Source organism: Ostreococcus lucimarinus, chromosome 20, assembly GCF_000092065.1.
Source record: "Ostreococcus lucimarinus CCE9901 chromosome 20, complete sequence".
Taxonomy (NCBI): domain Eukaryota; kingdom Viridiplantae; phylum Chlorophyta; class Mamiellophyceae; order Mamiellales; family Bathycoccaceae; genus Ostreococcus; species Ostreococcus sp. 'lucimarinus'.
This window is the reverse complement of record NC_009374.1, coordinates 142,235-164,070: the sequence shown is the minus strand read 5'-3', so window position 1 is coordinate 164,070 and position 21,836 is coordinate 142,235. Positions and strand designations below refer to the sequence as shown.

The following is a 21,836-nucleotide window of genomic DNA, read 5'->3' as shown; positions in this document are numbered from 1 at the left end:
TCCGCGACGCGACCTCGCAGAGCCGTCGCTCCAACCGACTGAAAACCCGCGCCGCACAGACGGACGCCCCGTCGTCTCGGCGCCCGCGCGACTTTCGCGACGACACCCGCCGCGGGTACGAACGTTCATCGCGCGCGCTCCCGTCGCGCGCGCCTCGAACGCGTCGTCGCGCGCGTCGTCGCCGCGCTCGAACCGCCGCCGCCGCCGCCGGCATCGGCGCCGCGATGCCGCGCGATGCGACGGCGACGACGGCGCGACACCGGGTCAAACAGCGCGGACTGGTGCAGAAAGAGATCGCGAGCGCGAGCTTCAGCTTTTACGACGCCGAGGATGTGCGCAAGATATCGGTGAAGAGGATCACGAACCCGGTGCTGTTCGACGGGTTGAACAACGCGGTGGCGGATGGTCTGTACGACCCCGCGCTCGGACCGACGGACTCGAAAACGACGTGCGTGACGTGTAAATTTCCGGGAGGGATGTGCGCGGGACACTTTGGACACCTCGAGCTCGTCGTGCCGGTGTACAACCCGTTGACGTTCGGCACGGTGGTGCGGTTGCTGAAGACGACGTGTTTTCATTGTCACAAGTTTCGCTTGCACGCCAGTCGCGTGCGAAGGTTTCGAGAGCGGTTAGAGATGCTCATGGATGGTGACATGGAAGCGGCCGAGGGAGTACTTCCGGAGATTAGCAAGAAGGCGAAGGAAGAGATGAGCTCAGTGTTTAAAGAGGTCGAGGGCGACGGCGATGCGGAGGAGATGGATTTAGACAACATCCACGACGTCTTGCCGAGATTGAAAACGCGTGGTCGAGGTGAACCGGTCGTATGGACTTCGATCACGTCCACGGCAGCGCGAAATTTAATCAAGGAGTTTCTCGCGATACAACCGAAGAAGTGTGAGAACTGTGGGGCTATGAATCCGAAGGTGTCGCCCGAGGGACACAATAAGATCTTCAGAGGTGCACTTCCGAAGGCGCATCACGAGAACAACTTAGCCAAGGGCATTGACATCAACGACGATATGGCGTACCTTGCTCGCGAAGCTAGCGCCGAGAGCGCAGATTCACACGCTGGAGCGACGAAGTTGGCCGGCGCAGCTGTGGAACCGAAGCTCGTGCCGGCGAAAAAGAAGGCGCGCAAGAGACTCGGCGAAGGGGATGAGTCGGATAGATCGACGGATGACGTGGGTGCGGCTGAAAAGAGTAGTGAAGCCCGAGACGTCGACGCGCAGTCTGATAGCAGCGACGATAGCGATAGTAGCGACTCAGAGACGATGTCCGTGGATGAGCGCGTGCAGGAGGCGGCAAAGTCGCTTTACATCACCCCAATTGAGGCTCGAGCTTTGCTTAAACGTTTATGGATGTACGAGTACGATTTTTGTTCCATGATCTGGGCGACGACCCCACCGAATAAGTGCACGAAGCGAGGCGAAGAGCGTCGAAGTGATCCGGCGAGGTTTTTCATTCAAACACTCCTCGTGGCTCCGTCAAAGTTCCGGCCGCCAAGCAAGATGGGCGATATGATCTTTGATCACCCGCAAAATACGGCGCTCACGACGATTATCCAGGCCAATTTAAGTCTGGCCGAGCTCTTTAGGACGCCTCCAACGGTCCCAGAGCCGCCTGAGGTGCGAGCAGGCCGAGCCGTACGCGCTTGGTTGGCTTTGCAATCCGGCGTGAATCGGCTCATCGACGCCACGAAGGCTGACACCCAAGAAGCCAAGCAGGCTATTGGGATTCGTCAGCAGCTTGAGAAGAAAGAGGGTTTATTTCGCATGAACATGATGGGTAAGCGCGTGAATTTCGCCGCACGGTCGGTGATTTCCCCCGATCCATACCTGGGCACGAGCGAAATTGGCGTTCCTCCGGTGTTCGCGAAAAAGCTCACGTTTCCCGAGCTCGTCACCCCACATAACGTTGACTTGATGCGCACACTCGTTGAAAACGGACCTGAAATCCATCCAGGGGCGAACGCGATCGAAGACGAACGAGGGCGTGTGATTCACTTGGACAAGTTCACCGCCGAAAAGCGAGCTGCCATAGCGAAGACTCTCTTAGCAACGACGGCCGCTGGATCTGCGGACGGGCCGGCGAGACCGCTCGCAAAGACGGTGTATAGACATTTACGCGACGGCGACGTGATGCTCGTTAATCGTCAGCCAACGTTGCACAAGCCTGGTATTTTGGCGCACACTGCGCGGGTTCTACCGGGGCAGCGAGTCGTCCGTATGCACTACTCCAACTGTTCCACCTTCAACGCCGATTTCGATGGGGATGAAATCAACCTTCACTTTCCGCAGGATCACTTAGGACGAGCCGAAGCGTATGAAATCATGCACGGCGATCGTCAGTTCACCGTACCAACGGACGGGAAGCCTCTCAGAGGGTTGATCCAAGACCACATCTGTTCCGGGTTGTTGCTCTCCATGCGAGACAGCTTCTTCGATCGATCCGAGTTCACGCAGCTTCTTTACAGCGGTCTCGTGGACTACTGCGGTGATGAGCACGGGAAAATCGACGTCCCGGCGCCTGCTCTCCTCAAGCCAAAAGCACTTTGGACCGGCAAACAAGTCATCGCCGCGGTTTTATCGCACATCACTCGAGGGCGACCACCGCTAACGTTCAGCGCACCGTGCAAGATCCCAGCCACGTTTTTCGGCGGTGAAGACTCTGGCGAAGATCGACTGATTATTAGACGAAACTACTTTTGCTCTGGGGTCGTAGACAAGAATATGTTCGGCAAGTACGGCCTTGTGCACGCCGTGGCCGAGCTCCACGGACGGTCCACAGCCGGCGCTTTATTGTCAATTTTTTCCCGACTTTTTACCAACTTTTTGCAAAAGCATGGCTTTACGTGCGGTATCGATGATTTGATTCTCACCGCTGATGCAGAAAAAGATCGCGTAGTGGAGCTAAACAAGGCAGACGAGATGTGTAAGACGGCTACAGCAGATGTCGCAGAAGCGAGCGGGAAATCGGATGAGGAAGTGATGACGGCTATCGCGGCGAAGTTGCTCGAAAATCCCGAATGGGGCGCTCAATTGGACATGAAAGCGTCAGGCGCTTTGAACAAGGTGACTTCGGCGACCGTGAAGAAGTGTCTCCCGTTCGGTACAAAGAAGCCATTCTCAAAGAATTGTCTCTCCATCATGACCATCTCTGGCGCAAAGGGTTCGCTTGTGAACTTTTCTCAAATCGCCGCCGCCTTGGGCCAGCAAGAGCTCGAGGGTCGCCGTGTACCTCGCATGCCGAGTGGTAAGACGCTCCCTTCATTCGAGCCTTTCGACATCAGCTCGCGGGCGAACGGTTACATCGCCTGTCGGTTTTTTAGCGGATTGGATCCCGCCGAGTACTTTTTCCACTGCATGGCTGGTCGCGAAGGTTTGGTCGATACCGCCGTGAAGACTGCGCGCTCTGGTTACTTGCAGCGTTGTTTGGTGAAAAACCTAGAATCGATGAGAGTGCATTACGATTTTACCGTGCGTGACAGCGATGGAAGCATTGTGCAGTTTCAATACGGGGAGGATTGCGTCGACGTCACGCGTTCTGGGTACTTGGAGAAGTTTGAGTTCCTTGCCGAAAACCCGGAACTCATTTTGCTCAACAACGAAGCCGCGATTTCGATGTTGCCCAAGCTCAACAAGAAAAAAGTAAGTGTTCTTGAGACCATAGGTCGTAAAGAAGAGCTACCGCGATTCTGCATGGAAAACTTTGGCGACCAGTTGGGAGTGTTGCCAGAGAAATTCGGCGATGAACTTAAAACGTTCATCGACTCGCGACCGAAAGGTTACTGGGCCGAAGAGAAAGGAAAGAAGAATGAAAGTTCATTGGCGGCAAAGTCCGGTTTGACCGCTGAAGAGTTTGCCATGCTGATGAATATGCGTTATCTCACGTACGTTGCGCCCCCCGGCGAAGCCGTCGGCGTCATTGCCGCGCAGTCTGTTGGAGAACCATCCACACAAATGACGTTGAATACCTTCCACTTTGCCGGCCGCGGCGAAGCAAACGTCACGCTTGGTATTCCTCGTCTTCGAGAGTTGCTCATGGCTGCATCAAAGAAGCTTTTGACGCCCGTCATGATACTTCCGTTGAAACCTGGGTGCAGAACTAAGGAAAATGCTGAGACGCTCTGTCGCCGACTCCGACGAGTGATCCTCGCCGAACTCATCACAAAGCTTTGTATCAAGGTGAAAGACTACGGTATAGGTCCAGATGAGGGACTCTCACGATTGTATACCGTTGTCATTCAAATGCGCGAAGGTCAAAATGACGACGATCCAAATGAGGTGACGTTTGCAGAATTTCTGCACGCCGTCAAGCGCAAGTTCGCCAAAATGCTCGTGGCGAGAATTGGCTCTGACATGAGGAAGAGCAAAAGCAACAATGGTGTCATCGTGAAAAACGCGAAAAATGGCCCGATGCAAGGAACCACGGACCCTCGCAAGGACGATGACGAAGAAGAGGATGACGAAAAAGAGAAGAACTCCGCCGCGCGAGCGAAAAATGTCAAATTTGAGAATGGCGACGCGTCGGATGAGGACGAGGACGATGAGGAAGACGAGGAAGGTGCAAAGACGGAGAATCGCAAAATAGACGAAACTGAGGTCGACAGCGATTCTGATGGCTCATCTTCTTCCGGTGACGATGATTCCGATGCTTCTTCGGACGACGCTAGCGCCAAGACGCCAAAGTCAAAGAAGAAGCGAGTTCCTTCGAGTGAGATGACGGACTGTGGCGTACAGCTGACGGAGGATGAAGTTGTCGAGACAATCGTGTGTGACGAAAAATCTCGAACCATAGAGTTCACGGTTCCAGCTGGTATAAACTCTCCTCACGTACTCGTGCTCGAAATCGCACAAGAAGTTGCCGTGAAAACGATCATTCGCGAAACGCCGGGAATCAAGCAAACTTTCGTCGTCGGCAAGACGGACGATGAAGATCCCACTGGCTCGCAACCTTTATCCATTCAAACCGATGGTATCAATTTTGGCGCCGCTTGGGCGAACTCTGATCTCATCGAGGTCAACTCCATGAAATCAAATTCTGTATGGGACATCATGCAAACCTTTGGGGTCGAGGCGGGCCGATCGACGCTCGTGAGCGAAGTGCAAGCTGTATTCGGCGTGTACGGCATCGGCGTTGATACGCGTCATCTTTCTCTCATCGGTGACTTCATGACGCAACAAGGTGAATACCGACCCTGCAACAGATCTGGCATCGAAAAGAGCACTTCGCCATTCCTGAAGATGTCTTACGAGACGGCGACGGCATTCTTAACGGACGCAACAATTCGCGGAGAAACGGACGACTTGAGCTCGCCATCGTCGAGAATCGTCGTTGGTCGCACTGTTGATCTGGGCACGGGCTCGTTTTCTCTCAAACACGACATCGTGCGGGCTGCACAGTACCAAGAGGCTAACAAAGCCACGGGCAAGCACATTCGTCTCTGAGACGCACACAAAAAGTAGCAAATTTAGATAGCACACGTGGTTTATCATCACATAACAAACAAAAACACTAAAGACTCCCGATACTACTTGATTTCAGCCAACTTGTTCAAGATATCCTTCGCTTGAGCCGTCGCGTTGCCAATGTAAGTGCTCGGAGTGAGCGCAAGCAAGCTCTTCTTGCCCTCGTCCGGAATATCGAGGTTGGACACAAACTCGCGCATGCCTTCGGCGTCGACGCGGCGGCCACGAGTTAGTTCCTTGAGCTTTTCGTACGGCTTTTCGACCGCGTATCGGCGCATGACAGTTTGAATTGGTTCAGCGAGCACCTCCCAGTTGACATCCAAATCGTCCGCCATGGCTTGCGCGTTGACTTCGAGCTTACTGATACCGCGAAGGGTGGATTGGTAGGCGAGAATGGAATATCCGAAGCCGACACCCATGTTTCGCAAAACGGTTGAGTCGGTCAAGTCGCGCTGCCACCGAGAAACGGGAAGTTTGGCGGCGAGATGCGCGAAAACGGCGTTTGCCAAGCCGACGTTGCCCTCAGAGTTTTCAAAGTCGATCGGGTTCACCTTATGCGGCATCGTCGAAGAACCGACCTCACCCGCGATGGTCTTTTGCTTAAAATAGCCGATTGAGATGTATGACCAAATATCGCGGTCGAAGTCGAGCGTGATGGTGTTGAATCGCTCCACGCACGCGAAGAGCTCAGCCATGTAATCGTGCGGCTCGATTTGCGTCACGTATGGATTGAAATCAAGCCCAAGTCCGGTCACGAACTTTTCCGCCACCGCCTGCCAGTTCACGTTTGGATATGCCGACATGTGCGCGTTGTAGTTACCCACGGCACCGGCCATTTTACCGTACAACGGAATTGAATCGAGCTGCTTCACTTGACGCGCCAAGCGGTACGCCACGTTGGCCATCTCCTTACCCAACGTCGTCGGCGATGCCGGTTGACCGTGCGTGCGACTCATCATCGGCGTCGCGGCGTAATCAACCCCCATAGCCGCGATCGCATCGATCATCTTCGTCATCTCGGGCTTCAACGTCGCCACGCCATCTCTCAACATCAACGCGTGACTCAAATTATTAATATCCTCGCTCGTGCACGCAAAGTGCGTGAATTCCATAATCTTTGCCAGCTCCGGCTGCGTCATCAGCGCGTCCTTCAACACGTACTCCACTGCTTTGACGTCGTGATTCGTCGTCCGTTCGACCGTCTTCACCTTGGCCGCTTCGACGACGTCGAAATTCGTCAGATAGTTTTCCAGGAACGCGTTCGCCTCCGCGCTCAGCGGCGGCACCTCCACCACCTCTGGAATCGCCGCGAGCGTTTGCAACCATCGCACTTCGACGTAGACGCGCGCGCGGATGAGCGCGAATTCGCTGAACGCGCCTCGCAGCGCCGCGGTCTTGCTCGCGTAGCGTCCGTCGAGCGGGGACAGCGCGGTGAGGTCGCTCAGCGCCAAGTCCTGGGCGTCAAAGACGCGGTCGCGCGACGCCGCGCGGATCGTCGCGCGGCGGTGCGTTCGAGCGTGCGATCGCGCGGGCGCGGGCGCGACGCGCGCGTTCAGTAGGGCGCGGGCGAGGGCGGGCATGGTGTGCGTCCGCGAGAGTCGCGATGTGCTACGCGCAGCGGTGGCGGCTCGCAGGTTTGAAATTTAACGCGCGCGGAGATAAATGATAAATACAATGCGATAATGCGCTAAGCGAAGGCGTTTAGTCGCTCTTCGCGACGTAAAGAACGATGCGCGCCGAGCGCCACGGCGTGGGCGCTGTCGCGCACCGAACGGAGAAGTTTTAGCGCGTCAAGGTGGGCGTCGTCGACTTTTCGGCCCATGACGACGCCTCCGGGCGAGAGCGCGGGGACCCATAGAGCCTCTTCACCGCTGCTTCGGCCCTTGGCGAGCGCGCACAAGGCAACGGTTCGATGTGCCTTTGCGCTGGAATCGGCGATCGGGGTGTTGTCGTCGTCGATCATGTTTGAGATGACGACGCCGCCTTCGCGAAGCGCGTGCGCCGCCGCGGTGAGTTGGCCGACTCCACCGTCGATGAGAAAGACGTCCGGAAGTTTGCTCTTGGACGCCAAGCGCGCGGTTATTGACTCAGCGATACCACCATAGTCGTCGCTTGGTGTTACGGCTTCACTGAGCTGGTATCGGCGATGCTTGAGCGGCGCCGGCGAACCTCCCTCGAATCGAACAAAGCTCGTCACAGCGTTCTGGCCGGCGAGATGAGAAACGTCCACGCCTTCGATGCTCGTGGGGGACTCATCGAGTCCGATGGCGTCCTTTAAGCGAAGCGCCGCGGCGGATTTCACCGCCGTTGCGCGCGCGGATTCGTCGGCGTTCTCGAGTGCCATTTCCGCGAGCGCCTCGAGGAGCGATCCTTCCTTGGCGGCACCGTGGTGCAAGACCTTACTCTTCTTCGTCGCGTTGGCGCCGACGCCGGTGTGACGAAGCGCTGCGCGTAAGTTCATCGGTTCTGCGATAGTGTGCGGGATGTACACCATGTCCGGGCGATCGGAGAATTCGCTCAAGTACATCTGCTCGGCGACGAGCTGTGCGGCTTCGGCTAGAGTGGCCTCGGCGATGGCGTCGTCCGCTGTGGCATTCGGCACATCCACACTCGTACCGTAGACGTCAACTATTGTACCGTCGCGCACTTTAACGATCTTTACCGCACATGTCGCACCACCACTGCTCGCGGCAGCGATGACATCCATGTTCCATTGCTTTGCCGCGGAGTCCGCTTGCAGGAGCGCAGCGAGCGAACCGCGAGCGCCCTGGCCTCGCTCGGCTTCTTCTTGGGCGGATATTCGCAACTCAAGCGCCGACGCAACTTCACCACGGTCTTCCAGTGCCGCGACCGCTTCGTCATACTTGGCATCGAGTACCAAAGTCGCGACTTCCGCGGCGAAGCGCCACTGCGCGACGGCGGCGGTTTCGCCGAAACGCGAGCGAAACGAAACGCCGCGCAAATCGAGCGCACGTTCGAGAACAGCCATCATACGAATTGCTGCTTCGCGAGTGGGGAGAGTCCACACTTTCTCGGCTCTGGTGGGGTCGAACTCATTTTGAAACTTAGCCACGAAAATACGCCCGTCGGCATCCCTCGATGTCAAAACGATTCGCGCGCTTTCGGGCTTCGGCGCATCCTTCAGCAAAATGTTCAACGCTGGACGCTCGCGCTGAATTAATCTCGCTTCGAGCGCAAGCGCATCGGCTTCGCCGCCTGGCGTCAGCACAGCATCGAGAGTGCGTGCTGAGGCTAAGAGCTTTCGATGTCGCGGCGATGACTGTATCAATGCGGGCGACAGATAGTGCCCAGTCCGCGAGCGCAAATTCTTCGCCTTGCCGACGTAAAGCACGTTGCCAGCCTCATCGATCCATCGATACACTCCTGTTTTCGATGGCATATCGCGATGTAAACGCCTGAGTCGCTCGACATGCGTCGCATCGAGCCCATACGCATCTAACACAGTCTCGGCGACGAGTTTTTCGCCCTCCTCCACCTGCACTTCTTTGAGCGCGTCTGACGGTTTCGGACCCGGCCGTACGCCGCCGCCTTCTCGTCGCTTTCGCCAACTTCGGAGCGCTTTATCGACGGCTTCCGTGTCTACTTCAGCACTCTTCGGCGACGTGAGCGCAGCGGACTGTTCTACGGCCCACTTTTGCTTCTCAAGTTCGATCTCATCCGCCATGACGTCGAAGAGAGAGAGCGTCGACGTCGAAGACCCCAACGTCGCCGTCACCGGAACGAGATTGTTGTCGACATTGTGCTTGTGTTGTTTCACGCGACGACGATCGACCTCATTCATCATCTCTTTCATGGCGGCGGTGATGGAATCCGCAAAGAGCACGCATTCGCCGTTCTTGTTCCGCGCCGCCCGGCCAGCCATCTGCATCAACGAGCGCGCGCTTCGCATGAAACCAGGAATATCCGCATCTAAAATGGCGACGAGCGACACTGAAGGTAGATCCAAGCCTTCGCGCAGAAGCTGCGCACCCACGATACAATCTAGTTCGCCTTGTTGAAGCTTGGACAGTTTTTCGGCACGTTGCGGGGCAGTGAGCTCTGAGTGCACCCAATCGGCGCGCACGCCGTGCGCGTTCAAGTACATCGACAGATCCTCGGTGTCCGCCTTGGTGAGCACGCACACCAGCGAGCGTTCGCCAATCTTAGCTTTCTCATTCACTCGCTGTGCCAACGCTTCGAGTTGATTCTCTTTGCCTACGACGTGCACCGGCGGATCGAGCACGCCGCTCGGTCGCACGACCATGTCAACCATGGCATCGCTCGACTTGCCGCCGACCCATTCCGTCTCAATATCGCCCGGAGTCGCGCTCACGAGCAGTGCCTGCGGGACACGCTGCCAGAATTCTTCGCTCATGAGTGGACGATTGTCCAACGCCGATGGCAGACGATAACCGGCGCCCACGAGCGCCGTTTTACGGCTTCTGTCGCCGCCGTGCATCGCGCGAAGTTGCGGCAGCATGACGTGAGATTCGTCGGCGACCAATAACCAGTCGCGACGCGTTTGGGAGTCCGCTGAGTATGAAAAGTAATCCAGAAGCGTCACCGGCGGCTCTTCGGGCTTTGCGCAGCGTAAATGACGGCTGTAGTGCTCGGCGCCTGGGCACCAACCGAGCTCTCGCAGCAAGGTCAAGTCGGCGTTGGTTCTCTGCTCCAGTCTATCAGCCTCGATCGCGCACCCCTCGGCGCGAAGCTTCTTCGTTTGTTCGTCCAGTTCAGCCTTGATGCTCACGAGCGCGCGTTGCAGGCGCTCGGCCGGGGTGATGTAGTGCACGCGCGGCCAAATCGTGAGCGGTAAATCGACCCGGCGTCCGCGCGCTTCACACGCGACGACGACGCCGTCGTCGCCTCGAACTCGTACGTCCAACGCACTTTCCAAATATGGCGGCCAAATAGTGATGGTGAAGCAGTTGTCGTCGTCAGGTGCGGCGGTAGTTTTGTATTGACCGCGCTCAATATCCATGTACGGCATCACGCGCTCGTACAGTAAATCGTCGCGAAGCTTATCCTCGACGCCGTCGATGCCGAATGTCGACGCCGAGGCCCCGATCTCGATCGTCAGCGCCGCATCTACGTAATCCGTCGGTAACCCCAAACCATACAGGCAACTCACGCTCGCGACGACGACGGGCGTCTTCCCAGGTTCAACGAGCGCTCGCGTCGCTCGATGCCGCAACGCGTCCAGATCAGAATCAATCGCGCTTCGCTTCTCCGTGTACCGCCCATTGGAGTACGACTCCGGCACGTACACCGAGAAATGCGACACAAACAGCTCCACCCGGTGACTCTCGCCCAGATACGCCCGAAGTTCGCGCGCGACTTGCGCCGCGAGCGTCTTATTCGGCACCACCACGAGCGCCGGCTTTCGCTGCGCCGCCAACACGTTCGCCACGACGTACGTCTTCCCGGTCCCCGTCGCCCCCCTCAGGCACACAAACTTCCTATCGCGATCGCTCAGCAGCTCCTTGCACCGCTCGATCGCGCTCGGCTGATCTCCCGAGGGTTCGAACGGCGCTCGCACGCCGTTCGTCGTCCGCCTCGCCGCCGTCCCCGCGTCCACCTCCACCCCCTCGCGCCCCGACGTCTCTCCCGCCGCGTCCCGCCCCCCCGTTCGCGCCGCGACATCCGCGCGGTCGTCTCGATCCGCTCGAGCCGTCCAGATCGCCCGTCCGCGCGTCGCGCGCGTCGCGAGATTGAGATTAAGATGCCGCGAGACATTCGCGACGCGTCGACGCATCGCGCCTTCCCGTCGCGCCGTTCGACTCACACGCGCCGTCGACGACGACGACGACGATGCGAACGGCGCGCTCGCGCCTTCGCGCGGTATCGCGCGCGCCCGGCGCGCGCGACGACGACGACGTCGGTCGTCACTGCGCGGCGTTTTGGCGCCGAAATCCATGTCGTCGCCGTCGGCGCGCCTGCGCGACGCCGCCGAGGCGCAGATGCGACGCCGAGCGCCGCGCGACGACGCCGACGACGACGACGGCGGCGACGCGAAGCGCGCGCGCGGCGCGGGCGAGTTTCGGAGGTTCGCGTACGCGACGCTGCGGGCGACGCTGCTCGAGCGCGGCGACGGCGACGGCGCCGTCCGAGCGGTGTTCGCGACGTGCCGGCAATCGAGAGAGAAGAGCGCGACGGCGGCGTTGCGACGGATGCTGGGGGAGGACTCGGCGTACGCGCCGGTGAAACTGCCGGCGAGGGGGGCGCTGTTGATGGCGGCGAGCGGCGGCGGCTCGGCGCGGACGGCGACGGCGACGGTGAAACGAGCGCTCGACGACGTGCGAGGAGGGAAGGACGAGGGGTCGGAATTTTTATACAAGATGTACCCGATCGACGGCGCGTTCGAGGTCGGGGACGAGGACGGGATGCGAGCGTGCGTGGAGAGAGTCGTGCGGGAGACGCGCGCGCGGAGCGAAGACGCGAGATCGAAATCGATCGCGTTCGCGGTGGTGTATAACAAGAGGGTGGATAGCACCGCTAGCGTTAGCGAGGAAGACACGGACGCGTCCGACGTCGCGCACGGGCGCGCGGTGATGGTGCCGAAGATTGCGAAGGCGTGCGAGCGAGCGTTCAAGGACGCCGACGCCGAGTGCGAAGTCTCGGTGAATTTGAAGGACCCGAACGTCGTCGTCTTCGCGCAGATATTCACCGCGCTTCCGTCCGGAGACGAGAAGAAATCGTACATCGTCGCCATCGGCGCCGCCGCGAAGGACGACGGCGTGTTCGAGGCCAAGGCGAAAGGCGTCGCGCCGGCTTCGGTAAGCGCGTTGTCGCCCCGCCGCGACGACGCGCCGAAATGGATGCTAAAGAAGAAAGCCCTCGCCCAGGCCGCGACGACCGTCTCCGACGACGAGCATCGATAGCGACGATGACGCGTCACGTGTACCGAAGAATCTCAAAGTCAATCTCCACGCTCTCCCCCGGGTTCACCTCGCACGCCCCTCGCACGCCGTCTCGACAGTGATGCCCTCGCTCGCCGTACGCCAAGCTCGGCGGTATCCGCACGATTCGTTTCCCACCGATTCGCATCCGCGGCATCGCGTCGCCGTCGCCCTCGAACGCGCGCGCCCAGCCCTCCGGAATGTCATTCGTCGCGCTCCCAATCTCCAGCTTGAATCCCTTCGACGCGCTCGCGCCCGCGCCGCCGACGACGAACGGATCGAACGTGTCCCCCGCGCGCCGCCGATCGAGCGCGCCGTCGTCGCTCGGCAGGACGCGCGCGGTGAAGAGGATGACGACGGCGTCGTGCGCGAACACCTCGGGTCCGTCGCCGACGCGCGCGTCGCGGAACCGCACGCCGTCCCTGGTCGGCGCGAACGTCGGCGCCGGCGCCGCGCGCGCGCGTCGCGGTCGCGCGAGCGCGCCGGCGCTCAGCGCGGCGCTCAGGAGGGCGTCGCGGCGCGCGAGCATGGGGCGTCAGTCCTCGACGCGACGACGAATGACGTCGCGCGCGCGCGGCGACGCGGTCGCGCGCGCGGCGGTCGCGCGCGAGACGCTGGTGCCGGAGCGCGCGACGCGCGCGCGCGCGCTCGAGGACGCGCGCGAGGACCGCGAGGCGTGGGAGGCGCTCGAGGCGAAGCTGTCGCGGTTGCGAGAGGACGGCGACGGCGGCGGTTTCGACGCGCTGGTGGACGTGGGAGGGGAGATACGCGCGCGCGCGCGGGCGCACGACGCGCGCACGGTGTTCGTGGACGTGGGACTGGGGTTCATGGCGGAGATGACGGTGGACGAGGGACTGGGGAGGGCGCGAGACGCGAGGCGGGACGCGGCGACGCGAGAGGTCGAGGCGGCGAACGCGCTGCGAGAAGTCGAGACGTCGCTCGCGGAGATCGAGCGAGGGATCAGGGAACTGTTAGAGTTAGAGTTAGCGGAGCGCGCGGTGTAGCGCGTCGTGTTGTGACACGCATTAGGCTACGTCGTACGTCGCTTCGCGTCGCGTCACGTCTCGCGGCTGCGTTGAAACTGCGGAAGACGAGACGTGTACGGCAAAATCCCCATCTGCCGCGCCGTTTTGATCGCGCGCGCGATCTTCCGCTGCGCCTTCGCGCTCACCCCTAACCGTCGCTTCGGGTAAATCTTCCCCGTATCGCTCACGAACTGCGTCAAAAACCTCGCGTCTTCGTACGCCGCGCGTTCGAGCAGCGTCGCCTCCACCGCCTTCCCTCGCATCGGATTCTTCACCGTCTTCCCCGCCGCCGTGTGTCGCACCGGCGCCGTTCTCGCCGTCTGCGCCGCTAAATCGCTCGGCTCGTAGTTCTGTCCCGGATAATACAACCGATCTCGACTCAACCGCGCCGGTCGCTCGACCTCGCGCGTCCCGCTCGCCGCGCTCGCCAGCCTCGACGCCGTCTCGTCCGCGCCGTCCTCCGCGCGCGCGCGTCCGCGCGCGCGCGTCGTCGTCGTCGTCGTCGACGTCGACGCCGTCGCGTCCGCGTCCGCGTCCGCGCCGTCGCTCGATCGCGCGCGCGCCGTCGCCTTCGTCGCCGTCGCCGTCGCCGTCGCCGCGCCGCCCTCGCGCTCGATCGCGCGCGCGACGCGCGACGCGCGAAGCGCCGCCGTCGCGCGCGATCGAGCGATCGCGAGCATCCCGCGCCGCGCCGCGCGCTCGCCGCGCGCGTCGCGCGTCGCGCGCGTCGTCGTGTGCCGACGCGTCCGTCGCGACACCTCGACGCGACGACGCGACGACGACGCGACGCGCGACGCGACGCGCGCCGACGCGATGCCCGCCGCGGCGCCCGACGCCGGGACGGCGTACCTGGACGCCGCGATCGACGCCGCGCGCGCGATCGACGACGAGACGCGCGAGCTGTTGATCGAGATCGGCGATTTGCGAACGAAAAAGCTGTGGCACGAGCTGACGCTGGCGATCGAGCGCGCGGTGGCGGCGCCGATGAACGCGCGCGTGGCGCTTCTCCCGGGAGGCCTGCGAGGGATGTACGACGGCGTGGTGAGGGAGGCGGAGACGAGGTTTAATCCGTTGAAGACGGCGCACGTGGCGGTGGCGGTGAGCGACGCGTTGACCGGGGAAGAAGCGGTGGAATTCCTGACGGAGACGAGCGCGAGGTTGGTGGCGGCGCACGGGGACGATGCGAGGGAACCGGGGGTGTACGTCGCGGCGCACGTGACGCTGTTGAGATTGGTGGCGGGGGATTTAGAGTACGCCAAACGCGCGGTGACGGAGGGCGATAAAGAAGCGTTGGAGGCGTTGCCGGCGCCGGATCCGAGCGTCAGCGCGGCGTATCATTACGTCGCGAGTCGGTATTACAAGGTGCGGGAAAATTACGCCGAGTTTTACAAGTCGGGCATGTTGTATTTGGCGTACGTGTCGTGCGAAATGTTGCCCGCGGAGACGCGCGCGGCGTTGAGCGTCGACTTGTGTCTCGCCGCTTTGCTCGGGGAGAACGTGTACAATTTCGCCGAGCTTCTCGCGCATCCGATAGTGGAGAGTTTGAATGATGGGCCTTTCGCGTGGTTGATGGACGTCGTCAAGGCGTTCAACGAGGGCGATTTACACGAGTACGATCAGTTGTGCGTCAAGCACGCCGCGGCTTTGAACGCGCAACCCGCGCTCGTGGCGAACGAGCGCAGGCTTCGGGAGAAGATTACGATCTTGTCCCTGTTGCAAATCATATTCAAACTTCCCGCCGAGCATCGAGAGATTTCTTTGAGCGACATCGCGGTGAAGACGAAGCTGACCACGGACGGCGTGGAGTACTTGCTCATGAAGGCGCTGAGCGTACACTTGATCGAAGGCATCATCGACCAGGTCGAGAGCAAGGTCATCGTGACGTGGGTCCAACCTCGCGTCTTGTTACGCTCGCAAATCGCCGAACTCGCCGGGCGTTTAGATGGATGGATTGAGAAAGTGAGCGCGGTCGAAAGCAATCTCACGGACGAGATCGCCGTCGCGGCGTGACTTTAAGGGCGAATCGCTCAAACTTGCTATACAATTTCTACACTAGATCGTAACCATCGGTCCCCGCGCCCGACGCTTTTTTCATCGGGTCCTCGAATGCGCGCTTTTTCATCCTATACGCCTCCATGTCTTCCGCCGTGACTTGCGAATCGTGCGTGACGTTGTACCCGCGCTTGTTCTTCCCGTCGCCGCCGCGCTTGAGCGCTTCCTCGCGTTCGTCTTGCCGCTTCAAGGCTTCGAGGAGCTTTTGAGGATCGATCTCGACGTCATCCTTGACATCACCACCCCACAGATCGCTCGGTTTCGTCGTCGCGTTGAGCTGCGACTTCGCTCGCGCTTCGTTCGCCTCGTCCATCGCGCGCTTGTTCTCCATGTTGTCCACCATGAGTTGCTCGCTCGCGAGCGCGGCTTCGACGCCGCGCTCGCCCGTGCAATACGAGTTCTTCACCATGCTTTGACAACACGCGTAACCCCACTGACCGGCGTTCCAGTACGAGCCCCAAACCTTGGTGTGATTTTGCAAAAGGACATCCTCCTCGTAACAACTCTTCACCGTGGCTTTTTCGGTTCCCTTGATGAGACGGCCCGCGCGGTCGTACTCGACGTATTGCTCCGTTTGACCGAGCGCCAAACCGTCGGGAAGCTCTTTGCCCGCGCTCGCGTCGCCGTACTTTTCCATGATGTTCTTTTTATTCATTCCCGCGAGCTTTTCCTTCTTTTCTTTGAATTGCTTGTACAGCGCCTCGGCTTGCGACGGCGCGCCTTGCATGTGAATGGCGCTCGCGCCGCCGGCTTCCGCCTGCTCCCATGCGTGACGATTCAAACGCTCAAACTCCACCACTTGCCCGTCATTTCGCGCCGCGTTATCACCGCGGAAGAAGTTGTCTTTGGGATCGGCGTTCGGCGTCGGATTCTCGCGCATCGAGCGCGTCTTTGGGTCGTAGTACGCCGAATCCACATCCAGGTTGCGCAAATATTTCGCCGTGTCTTCGCGAAGACGCAAGTTACGCACCGTGCCGGAAGCGCCCCCTCCGGGCGCGCGCACCGCGCGTTTGATGTTTGCAAACCCCGTCGCCGCCTTATCCGCAACCTTCGCGTCGTCGTCGTCGTCGTCGTCGGAGCTCGTATCGTCCGAATCCGAGTCGCTCGCCGCGTCGTCCTCCTTTTTATTCGCCCGCCGAAACGCGCGTTCCAACTCTTTTTGCTTGGCCAATTTTTGCTTCATCGCGTCCGCCGCCTCGTATCGCTCCACCACCTTGACGTAATCATCCACATCGAATCCGTTATACCGATCGCGCTTACTCTCAAACCCAAGCTTCAACTCCGGTTGCACGTACTCGTCCGCCGCGATGTCCTTTTGCGTCTTGCTCGCGCCTCTCGCGCGCGGCCGCTCCATGCAATCCTTCTTCTTGTGCGTCATCGCTCCGCAATTCTCGCACGCCCCCTTACGAAATTTCGTCGCCTTCGTCGTCGTCACGCCTCTCTTGTACCACTCCGCGCTCTCTTCGGCTTTTTTCGGCGCCTTTTGATGTTTCAATCCCGGCCCGTCTTGCTTCAGGTACCACGGCGCCGCCGCCATGAATTGAGGAATGTGCGGGTTGATCGCGTTCCCGTCCTCATCGATCTCGTGCGGGATCAACCCAGCCTGGAGCGCGCGCGAACGCGTCGTCGCCGTCAGTCCACCGCCGTCGCGCGCGTCGCGTCGCGTCGAGGCGCGACGAAACGAATGTCGCGAGGAATGGCGGGCGGCGCGCGACGAAATCGTCCTCGCGCGTCGTCCGCGCGTCGCTCGCGCGACGCGTCGACGCGCTCGGCGCGCGAGCGCGCGCGCACCTTTCGACCCTCCTCCAACTCGCGCGCCTTTCGACGCGCCTCGCGCGCGCTCGTCCCATCGGTCGCGCCCATGTCGACCGCGCGTCGCGCTCTGACGCCATTTCTCGACCCATGTCGCGCCGCGACGCCGTCGCGAACGGCGCCTTCGTCGCGGAGGACGGCGAAGAGTTCGATCTCGTCCGCGGCGCCGACTACGCGAGCGAACGCGTCGAGCTGCTGGAGGTTGACGAGGAAATCTTGAGCGAGATTCTTTCAAACGACGGCGTCATCGCGTTCAAGGGCGAGCCCGACGACGTCGCCGTGGTGTGCACGCGGTCGAAGACGTATCAGGTGACGCGCGTGGAATCGTCGAATCAGTGCCTGATCGTCGGACCGGCGTTGGGGGGCGAGGAGGACGAGACGGAGGCGATGGAGGAGGAGGAGGACGGGCCGCGGCGCGCGACGGTTCGAGCGCAGACGAGCTCGCATTTGGATTTGACGGAGATCGCGCCGCGGTTGGATCGGTTGCGAGAGATGATGGCGAGCGTGGCGTACGCCGGGACGGCGGAGGCGATGGACGCGGACGAGGGCGAGGGCGAGGGCGTGGGATTCGGGTTCGACGAGTTGAACGCGCGCGTGCAGGCGAGCGAGTTGGAGATTTTAAAGTGCTTGCAAGAGGAAATCGTCGCCATCGAGATCGATGGGAAGTGGCGCGGCGTGGACGCGGAGTACAGGTTACATGCGTTGGCGATGATGACGGCGAGCGCGTTCGGGAACGGATGGTCGACGAGCGCGTTGCCGACGGACGCCGTCGTGGACGCGATGGCGAGCGACGGGTTCGCGCCGGAGATGGCGAGAAACACGCTTCACGCGTTCGCGACGAAACACGATGTCGACGCCACGTGGGCGCTAGACGAAGAAGCCGTGTGTCGAGCGTTGGCGCAGCGCGTGCTGCGCGACGGCGCTGGATTGAAGGCGTGGCGTCTGGTGGAAATGATGGACCAGTGGCGCGAAAAGCTGAGCGAGTTCAATCTCGGGCACGTCGAGGCCAAGGAAGAGTATCTCTCGGGCTTGGCGCTCATCGATCGACCCGAGCGCGCGGCGGAGGCGTTCGTGCGCACGCTCATCGCGAGCGATTTACCGAGGGAGCCGGGCGATCGATTCGCCGCGCTCTGGGCGGTGAAACCGCGATGGACGCTGAGCGAGCTCGATCCGTATTTGAAAGGCCAGGCGCGGCCGGGGCAAAACATCGAGGCGCAGTTACTGAAGTATTGTCGCGTCACGCAGGGCAACCCGCCGACGTACTCGAAGCGTTGATAAAAATCTGGAATTTAATATCCACACAGCGCGTATCGCGTCTACACTAAAAAAATCGTTGCTGCGTATTCGTTACAAGTGTGTTCGTTCTCTCTCGAGCGGCGGAAAGTCGTTACGCCGCGTACTGCTCTTGTAAGTAGTTGACGATGTCCTTCGATTCGAACATGGCGATGCCGGTGTTGGGGTCCTCGATGTACGGCACTTGAAACGTGCCGCGCTTGTCGAACAACTCTTGACGCTTGGGCGAGCCTCGTCCGCACGACCGCTGCAGGTAAGGCAGCTCCAACTCGCACAACTTTTCCGCCACTAAAACGCAAAACGGACTACCCTCGTAGCCGTAAAACACGATCGGTTGCATGTTTTCCGGCTTCTTCGACGGCGCGTACGCCGACCCTTTCCCGAGTCTCGGCAACAGCGCCAAACCCGCCGTGACGGAGGTCAGCGTTCCGCTCGTCAACGCCGGACCGATGTTTGCCTTGCCCGGTCCGTATTTTTCGTACATGTACGCGATGATGTCGTCGCTTTCGTACATTTTCGTCCCGGTGTTGTCGTCGACGAGATACGGAAACTGCGCGCGTCCGCCCTCGGCGCGCACGAATTCGCGATATTCCGGCCCGTCTCTCGGGCACGGGTAGTAAATCACGTCCAAATCCAACGAAATCACCGCCTCGCGAACCTTCTTACAAAACGGACATCCCTGAAACTGGTACATCTTCAGCGGCTTCTCCGGGCGAGGGAACTTCGCGACGTCCGACGTCTCCCGCACCGCCTTCCCGCTCCCCGACCACACCGCGTACTCGCCCTCGCCGACCTCGCCGTCCACGACCTTCGCCTCGTACCCGTGACACATCAATCCGCTCGTCCATCGCAGCGCGATCGGCGCCGCCGCCGTCGCCACGTTCAGAAGCTCGCCGTCCGCCACCGCGAATCTCTTCGGCGTCGTCGTCTGCCGCAGCTCGTATTCGCCCTCCGCGCGCGTCTCGACGCGAATCACCTCCGACGTCGCGTCCGGCGTCGTCGTCGTCGTCGTCGGTTCGCGCATCGCGCTCGGTTCGACGATCTCCGGTTCGCTCGACGCGTCCTCGTCGTCCTCGCGCACGGCCCGCGTCGTCGTCGTCGTCGTCGTCGTCGTCGTCGTCTTCGTCATCTTCATCGGCATCTTCACCGCGCGCGCGCCGGACGCCCGCGCGCCGCGCCCCGCGCGCGCCGTCGCCGCCATCGCGCGCGTCGTCCTCGCCATCGTCGCCGTCGAGCGCGTCGCCGTCGCCATCGCCATCGCCATCGCCATCGTCGTCGTCGTCGTCGTCGTCGAGATGTGTAGATGTGTCGTGACGTCACGCGTCGGACCCGTAACACGAAACCGATTCGCCGATTCGCGCGCGCGCGACGGCGGTTCGACCGCACGTTTGTGTTGAGGTCGGTGACGATGGTCACTAATTTTTTCGTCGTGCGCGCGCAATTTCCCCTAATTTCGCGCCACGCACGTCGTCGCCGTCACGGCGTCGGACCCGTAACACGAAACCGATTCGCCGATTGGCGCGCGGATGAGATCGTGGTGCTTTGATGAATATATCATCTAAAAGCTCTCCTTGAGTGAAGTATCCTAAATTTTTTAGGGTTTAGGGTTTAGGGCGTCGGCGTCGACCACCGTCCACGCATCGATCGTTCGTCATCGCGCGTCGCGCGACGACGCGACGCCCCGTCGACGTCGACGACGCGACGCGATGCGCGCGGCGCTGGAGGCGCGTCGACGCGCGCGCGCGTCGACGCGCGCGCGCGACGCGACGACGATTCAGACGCCGACGACGTCGTCGCGGTCGGACGGCGCGCGCGACGACGACGCGCGACACCGCGCGTCGACGGCGAGCGCGACGCTCGCGCACGCGCCGCGACGACGACGGTCGTCGAGGCACGCGACGAGGGAACCGCGCGGGCGCTCGGCGGCGCGCGCGAGAGCGCGAGGGGCGATGGACGCGTGGACGCGGGACGCGATGGGACGCGGCGAGAAGAGACGCGGCGACGCGGCGACGCGGTGGCGGACGTTCGTGGACGACGCGAGCGAGCTGGAGGGCGCGACGGAGGTAGAGAGGCGTGGGTTCGCGCGCGCGGCGCTCGCGGCGTACGCGCGGGAGGCGGTGGGGAGGGCGCGAGAGGGACGGGGCGACGAGGACGACGAGGCGGACGACGAGGCATTCGCGGCGCGCGCGGTGCGCGCGTGCGTCGAGGCGTCGATCGAGGAGGGCGAGGGCGAAGACGACGACGCGTGGGATTTCGCGGACGTGTGTCGCGGTTTGAGCGAGCTTTGGTGTCGAGGGCGCGCGCGCGGGGCGGACGGGCGGACGGTGGCGGAGGCGCTCGGACGCGCGCGCGACGTCGCGATGGCGCGCGCGCAGAGCGAGGCGGTGATCACGCCGCAGGATGCGTGTTACTTGCGAGTGTGCTTGAAGCTGAAGGCGTACGACGCGCTCGCGGCGAGCGATGGGATTCTCGCCGCGCCGGCGATGGACGTCGCCCCGGCGCTGGACGCGACGGACTTTTTGCTGCGGTGCTACTACGGCGGTCGCGCGCTCTTGGCGTTGCGACGATATCCCGAAGCCGCGCGGTGGTTTCAAGACGCGCTGAGCGCGCCCGCGACGGCGCTCAGCGCCATCGCGGTGGCGGCGTATAAAAAGTACGCGCTGGCGACGCTGTTGGCGGACGCCGTCGCCGACGCGTCGACGTTCTCGTCGCCGGCGAAGAAGTACTCCACGTCGCGCGAGTGCGACGCGTACGCGTCGCTGCTCGCGGCTGCGAAGAAACGCGACGCCGCGAAGGAGCTGGCCGACGTCGTCGAGCGACACGAGGCGACGTACGAGCTCGACGGAAACGCCGGATTGGTCGCGCTCGTGCGCGATCGAGCCGTCGCGGCGAAAGCGCGTTCGCTCGCGAAGACGTACTCGACGCTTCGCTTGGGGGATTTCGCGAGCGCGATCGGGTTCTCAGACGTCGAAGCCGCGGAAAGAGTGTTGTACGGTATGATTGTGCGAGGCGAAATAGCCGCGCGCATCGACGGCGTCGACGGCGTCGTGCGTTTCTCGGAGGGCGACGAATCGTCGGCGACGATCGAAGACATCGCAGAGGCGTTGAAGCGGGGACTGCGCGCGGTGAGCGTTCTAGACGCGCGCGTGCGAGAAGAAAGCGACGCGCTCTCGCGACACAAAAAGTTTGCCTCGCACGCGTTGACGGAAGAGCGAAGAGCCGCGGCGTTGGCGCACGTTGAGACGGAGAGTTGATTGTAAAATGAACATGAAATGTACGTGAGCGAG

The 21,836-nt window shown here is 61.5% G+C and overlaps 12 protein-coding genes across 12 annotated transcripts; 6 read left to right on the top strand and 6 right to left on the bottom strand.

Moving 5' to 3' along the window:
• Positions 1–224: 224 nt before the first annotated feature.
• OSTLU_43496 (predicted protein) lies at positions 225–5,447 on the top strand (the record flags this gene model as incomplete). The annotated part of the gene is made up of 2 exons (XM_001422632.1): positions 225–1,024; positions 1,256–5,447. 2 exons carry the CDS (start codon positions 225–227, stop codon positions 5,445–5,447), a joined length of 4,992 nt encoding a protein of 1,663 aa, XP_001422669.1.
• Positions 5,448–5,530: 83 nt separating this feature from the next.
• Positions 5,531–7,052, bottom strand: OSTLU_29392 (predicted protein; the record flags this gene model as incomplete). The annotated part of the gene is made up of 1 exon (XM_001422469.1): positions 5,531–7,052. The coding sequence occupies exon 1, from the start codon at positions 7,046–7,048 to the stop codon at positions 5,531–5,533; it is 1,518 nt and encodes a 505-aa protein (XP_001422506.1). The 5' UTR covers positions 7,049–7,052.
• Positions 7,053–9,153: 2,101 nt separating this feature from the next.
• Positions 9,154–11,223, bottom strand: OSTLU_43765 (predicted protein; the record flags this gene model as incomplete). Its single annotated transcript, XM_001422468.1, has 1 exon — positions 9,154–11,223. A coding segment is annotated over one exon (2,070 nt), but the record flags the coding sequence as incomplete, so codon positions are not given.
• Positions 11,224–11,638: 415 nt separating this feature from the next.
• Positions 11,639–12,349, top strand: OSTLU_29390 (predicted protein; the record flags this gene model as incomplete). Its single annotated transcript, XM_001422631.1, has 1 exon — positions 11,639–12,349. One exon carries the CDS (start codon positions 11,639–11,641, stop codon positions 12,347–12,349), a length of 711 nt encoding a protein of 236 aa, XP_001422668.1.
• A 13-nt stretch (positions 12,350–12,362) lies between these two features.
• FBP14-2 (peptidyl-prolyl cis-trans isomerase, FKBP-type) lies at positions 12,363–12,896 on the bottom strand (the record flags this gene model as incomplete). The annotated part of the gene is made up of 1 exon (XM_001422467.1): positions 12,363–12,896. One exon carries the CDS (start codon positions 12,894–12,896, stop codon positions 12,363–12,365), a length of 534 nt encoding a protein of 177 aa, XP_001422504.1.
• A 298-nt stretch (positions 12,897–13,194) lies between these two features.
• OSTLU_29388 (predicted protein) lies at positions 13,195–13,371 on the top strand (the record flags this gene model as incomplete). Its single annotated transcript, XM_001422630.1, has 1 exon — positions 13,195–13,371. One exon carries the CDS (start codon positions 13,195–13,197, stop codon positions 13,369–13,371), a length of 177 nt encoding a protein of 58 aa, XP_001422667.1.
• A 53-nt stretch (positions 13,372–13,424) lies between these two features.
• MRPS18 (Putative mitochondrial ribosomal protein S18) lies at positions 13,425–13,655 on the bottom strand (the record flags this gene model as incomplete). Its single annotated transcript, XM_001422466.1, has 1 exon — positions 13,425–13,655. The coding sequence occupies one exon, from the start codon at positions 13,653–13,655 to the stop codon at positions 13,425–13,427; it is 231 nt and encodes a 76-aa protein (XP_001422503.1).
• A 494-nt stretch (positions 13,656–14,149) lies between these two features.
• Positions 14,150–15,402, top strand: OSTLU_29386 (predicted protein; the record flags this gene model as incomplete). The annotated part of the gene is made up of 1 exon (XM_001422629.1): positions 14,150–15,402. Exon 1 carries the CDS (start codon positions 14,206–14,208, stop codon positions 15,400–15,402), a length of 1,197 nt encoding a protein of 398 aa, XP_001422666.1. The 5' UTR covers positions 14,150–14,205.
• A 37-nt stretch (positions 15,403–15,439) lies between these two features.
• OSTLU_19906 (predicted protein) lies at positions 15,440–17,307 on the bottom strand (the record flags this gene model as incomplete). Its single annotated transcript, XM_001422465.1, has 2 exons — positions 15,440–17,047; positions 17,236–17,307. The coding sequence occupies 2 exons, from the start codon at positions 17,305–17,307 to the stop codon at positions 15,440–15,442; spliced, it is 1,680 nt and encodes a 559-aa protein (XP_001422502.1).
• Positions 17,308–17,343: 36 nt separating this feature from the next.
• On the top strand, positions 17,344–18,531 carry OSTLU_29384 (predicted protein; the record flags this gene model as incomplete). Its single annotated transcript, XM_001422628.1, has 1 exon — positions 17,344–18,531. Exon 1 carries the CDS (start codon positions 17,347–17,349, stop codon positions 18,529–18,531), a length of 1,185 nt encoding a protein of 394 aa, XP_001422665.1. The 5' UTR covers positions 17,344–17,346.
• Positions 18,532–18,637: 106 nt separating this feature from the next.
• On the bottom strand, positions 18,638–19,573 carry OSTLU_29383 (predicted protein; the record flags this gene model as incomplete). The annotated part of the gene is made up of 1 exon (XM_001422464.1): positions 18,638–19,573. One exon carries the CDS (start codon positions 19,571–19,573, stop codon positions 18,644–18,646), a length of 930 nt encoding a protein of 309 aa, XP_001422501.1. The 3' UTR covers positions 18,638–18,643.
• Positions 19,574–20,909: 1,336 nt separating this feature from the next.
• Positions 20,910–21,803, top strand: OSTLU_29382 (predicted protein; the record flags this gene model as incomplete). Its single annotated transcript, XM_001422627.1, has 1 exon — positions 20,910–21,803. One exon carries the CDS (start codon positions 20,910–20,912, stop codon positions 21,801–21,803), a length of 894 nt encoding a protein of 297 aa, XP_001422664.1.
• Positions 21,804–21,836: the final 33 nt, after the last annotated feature.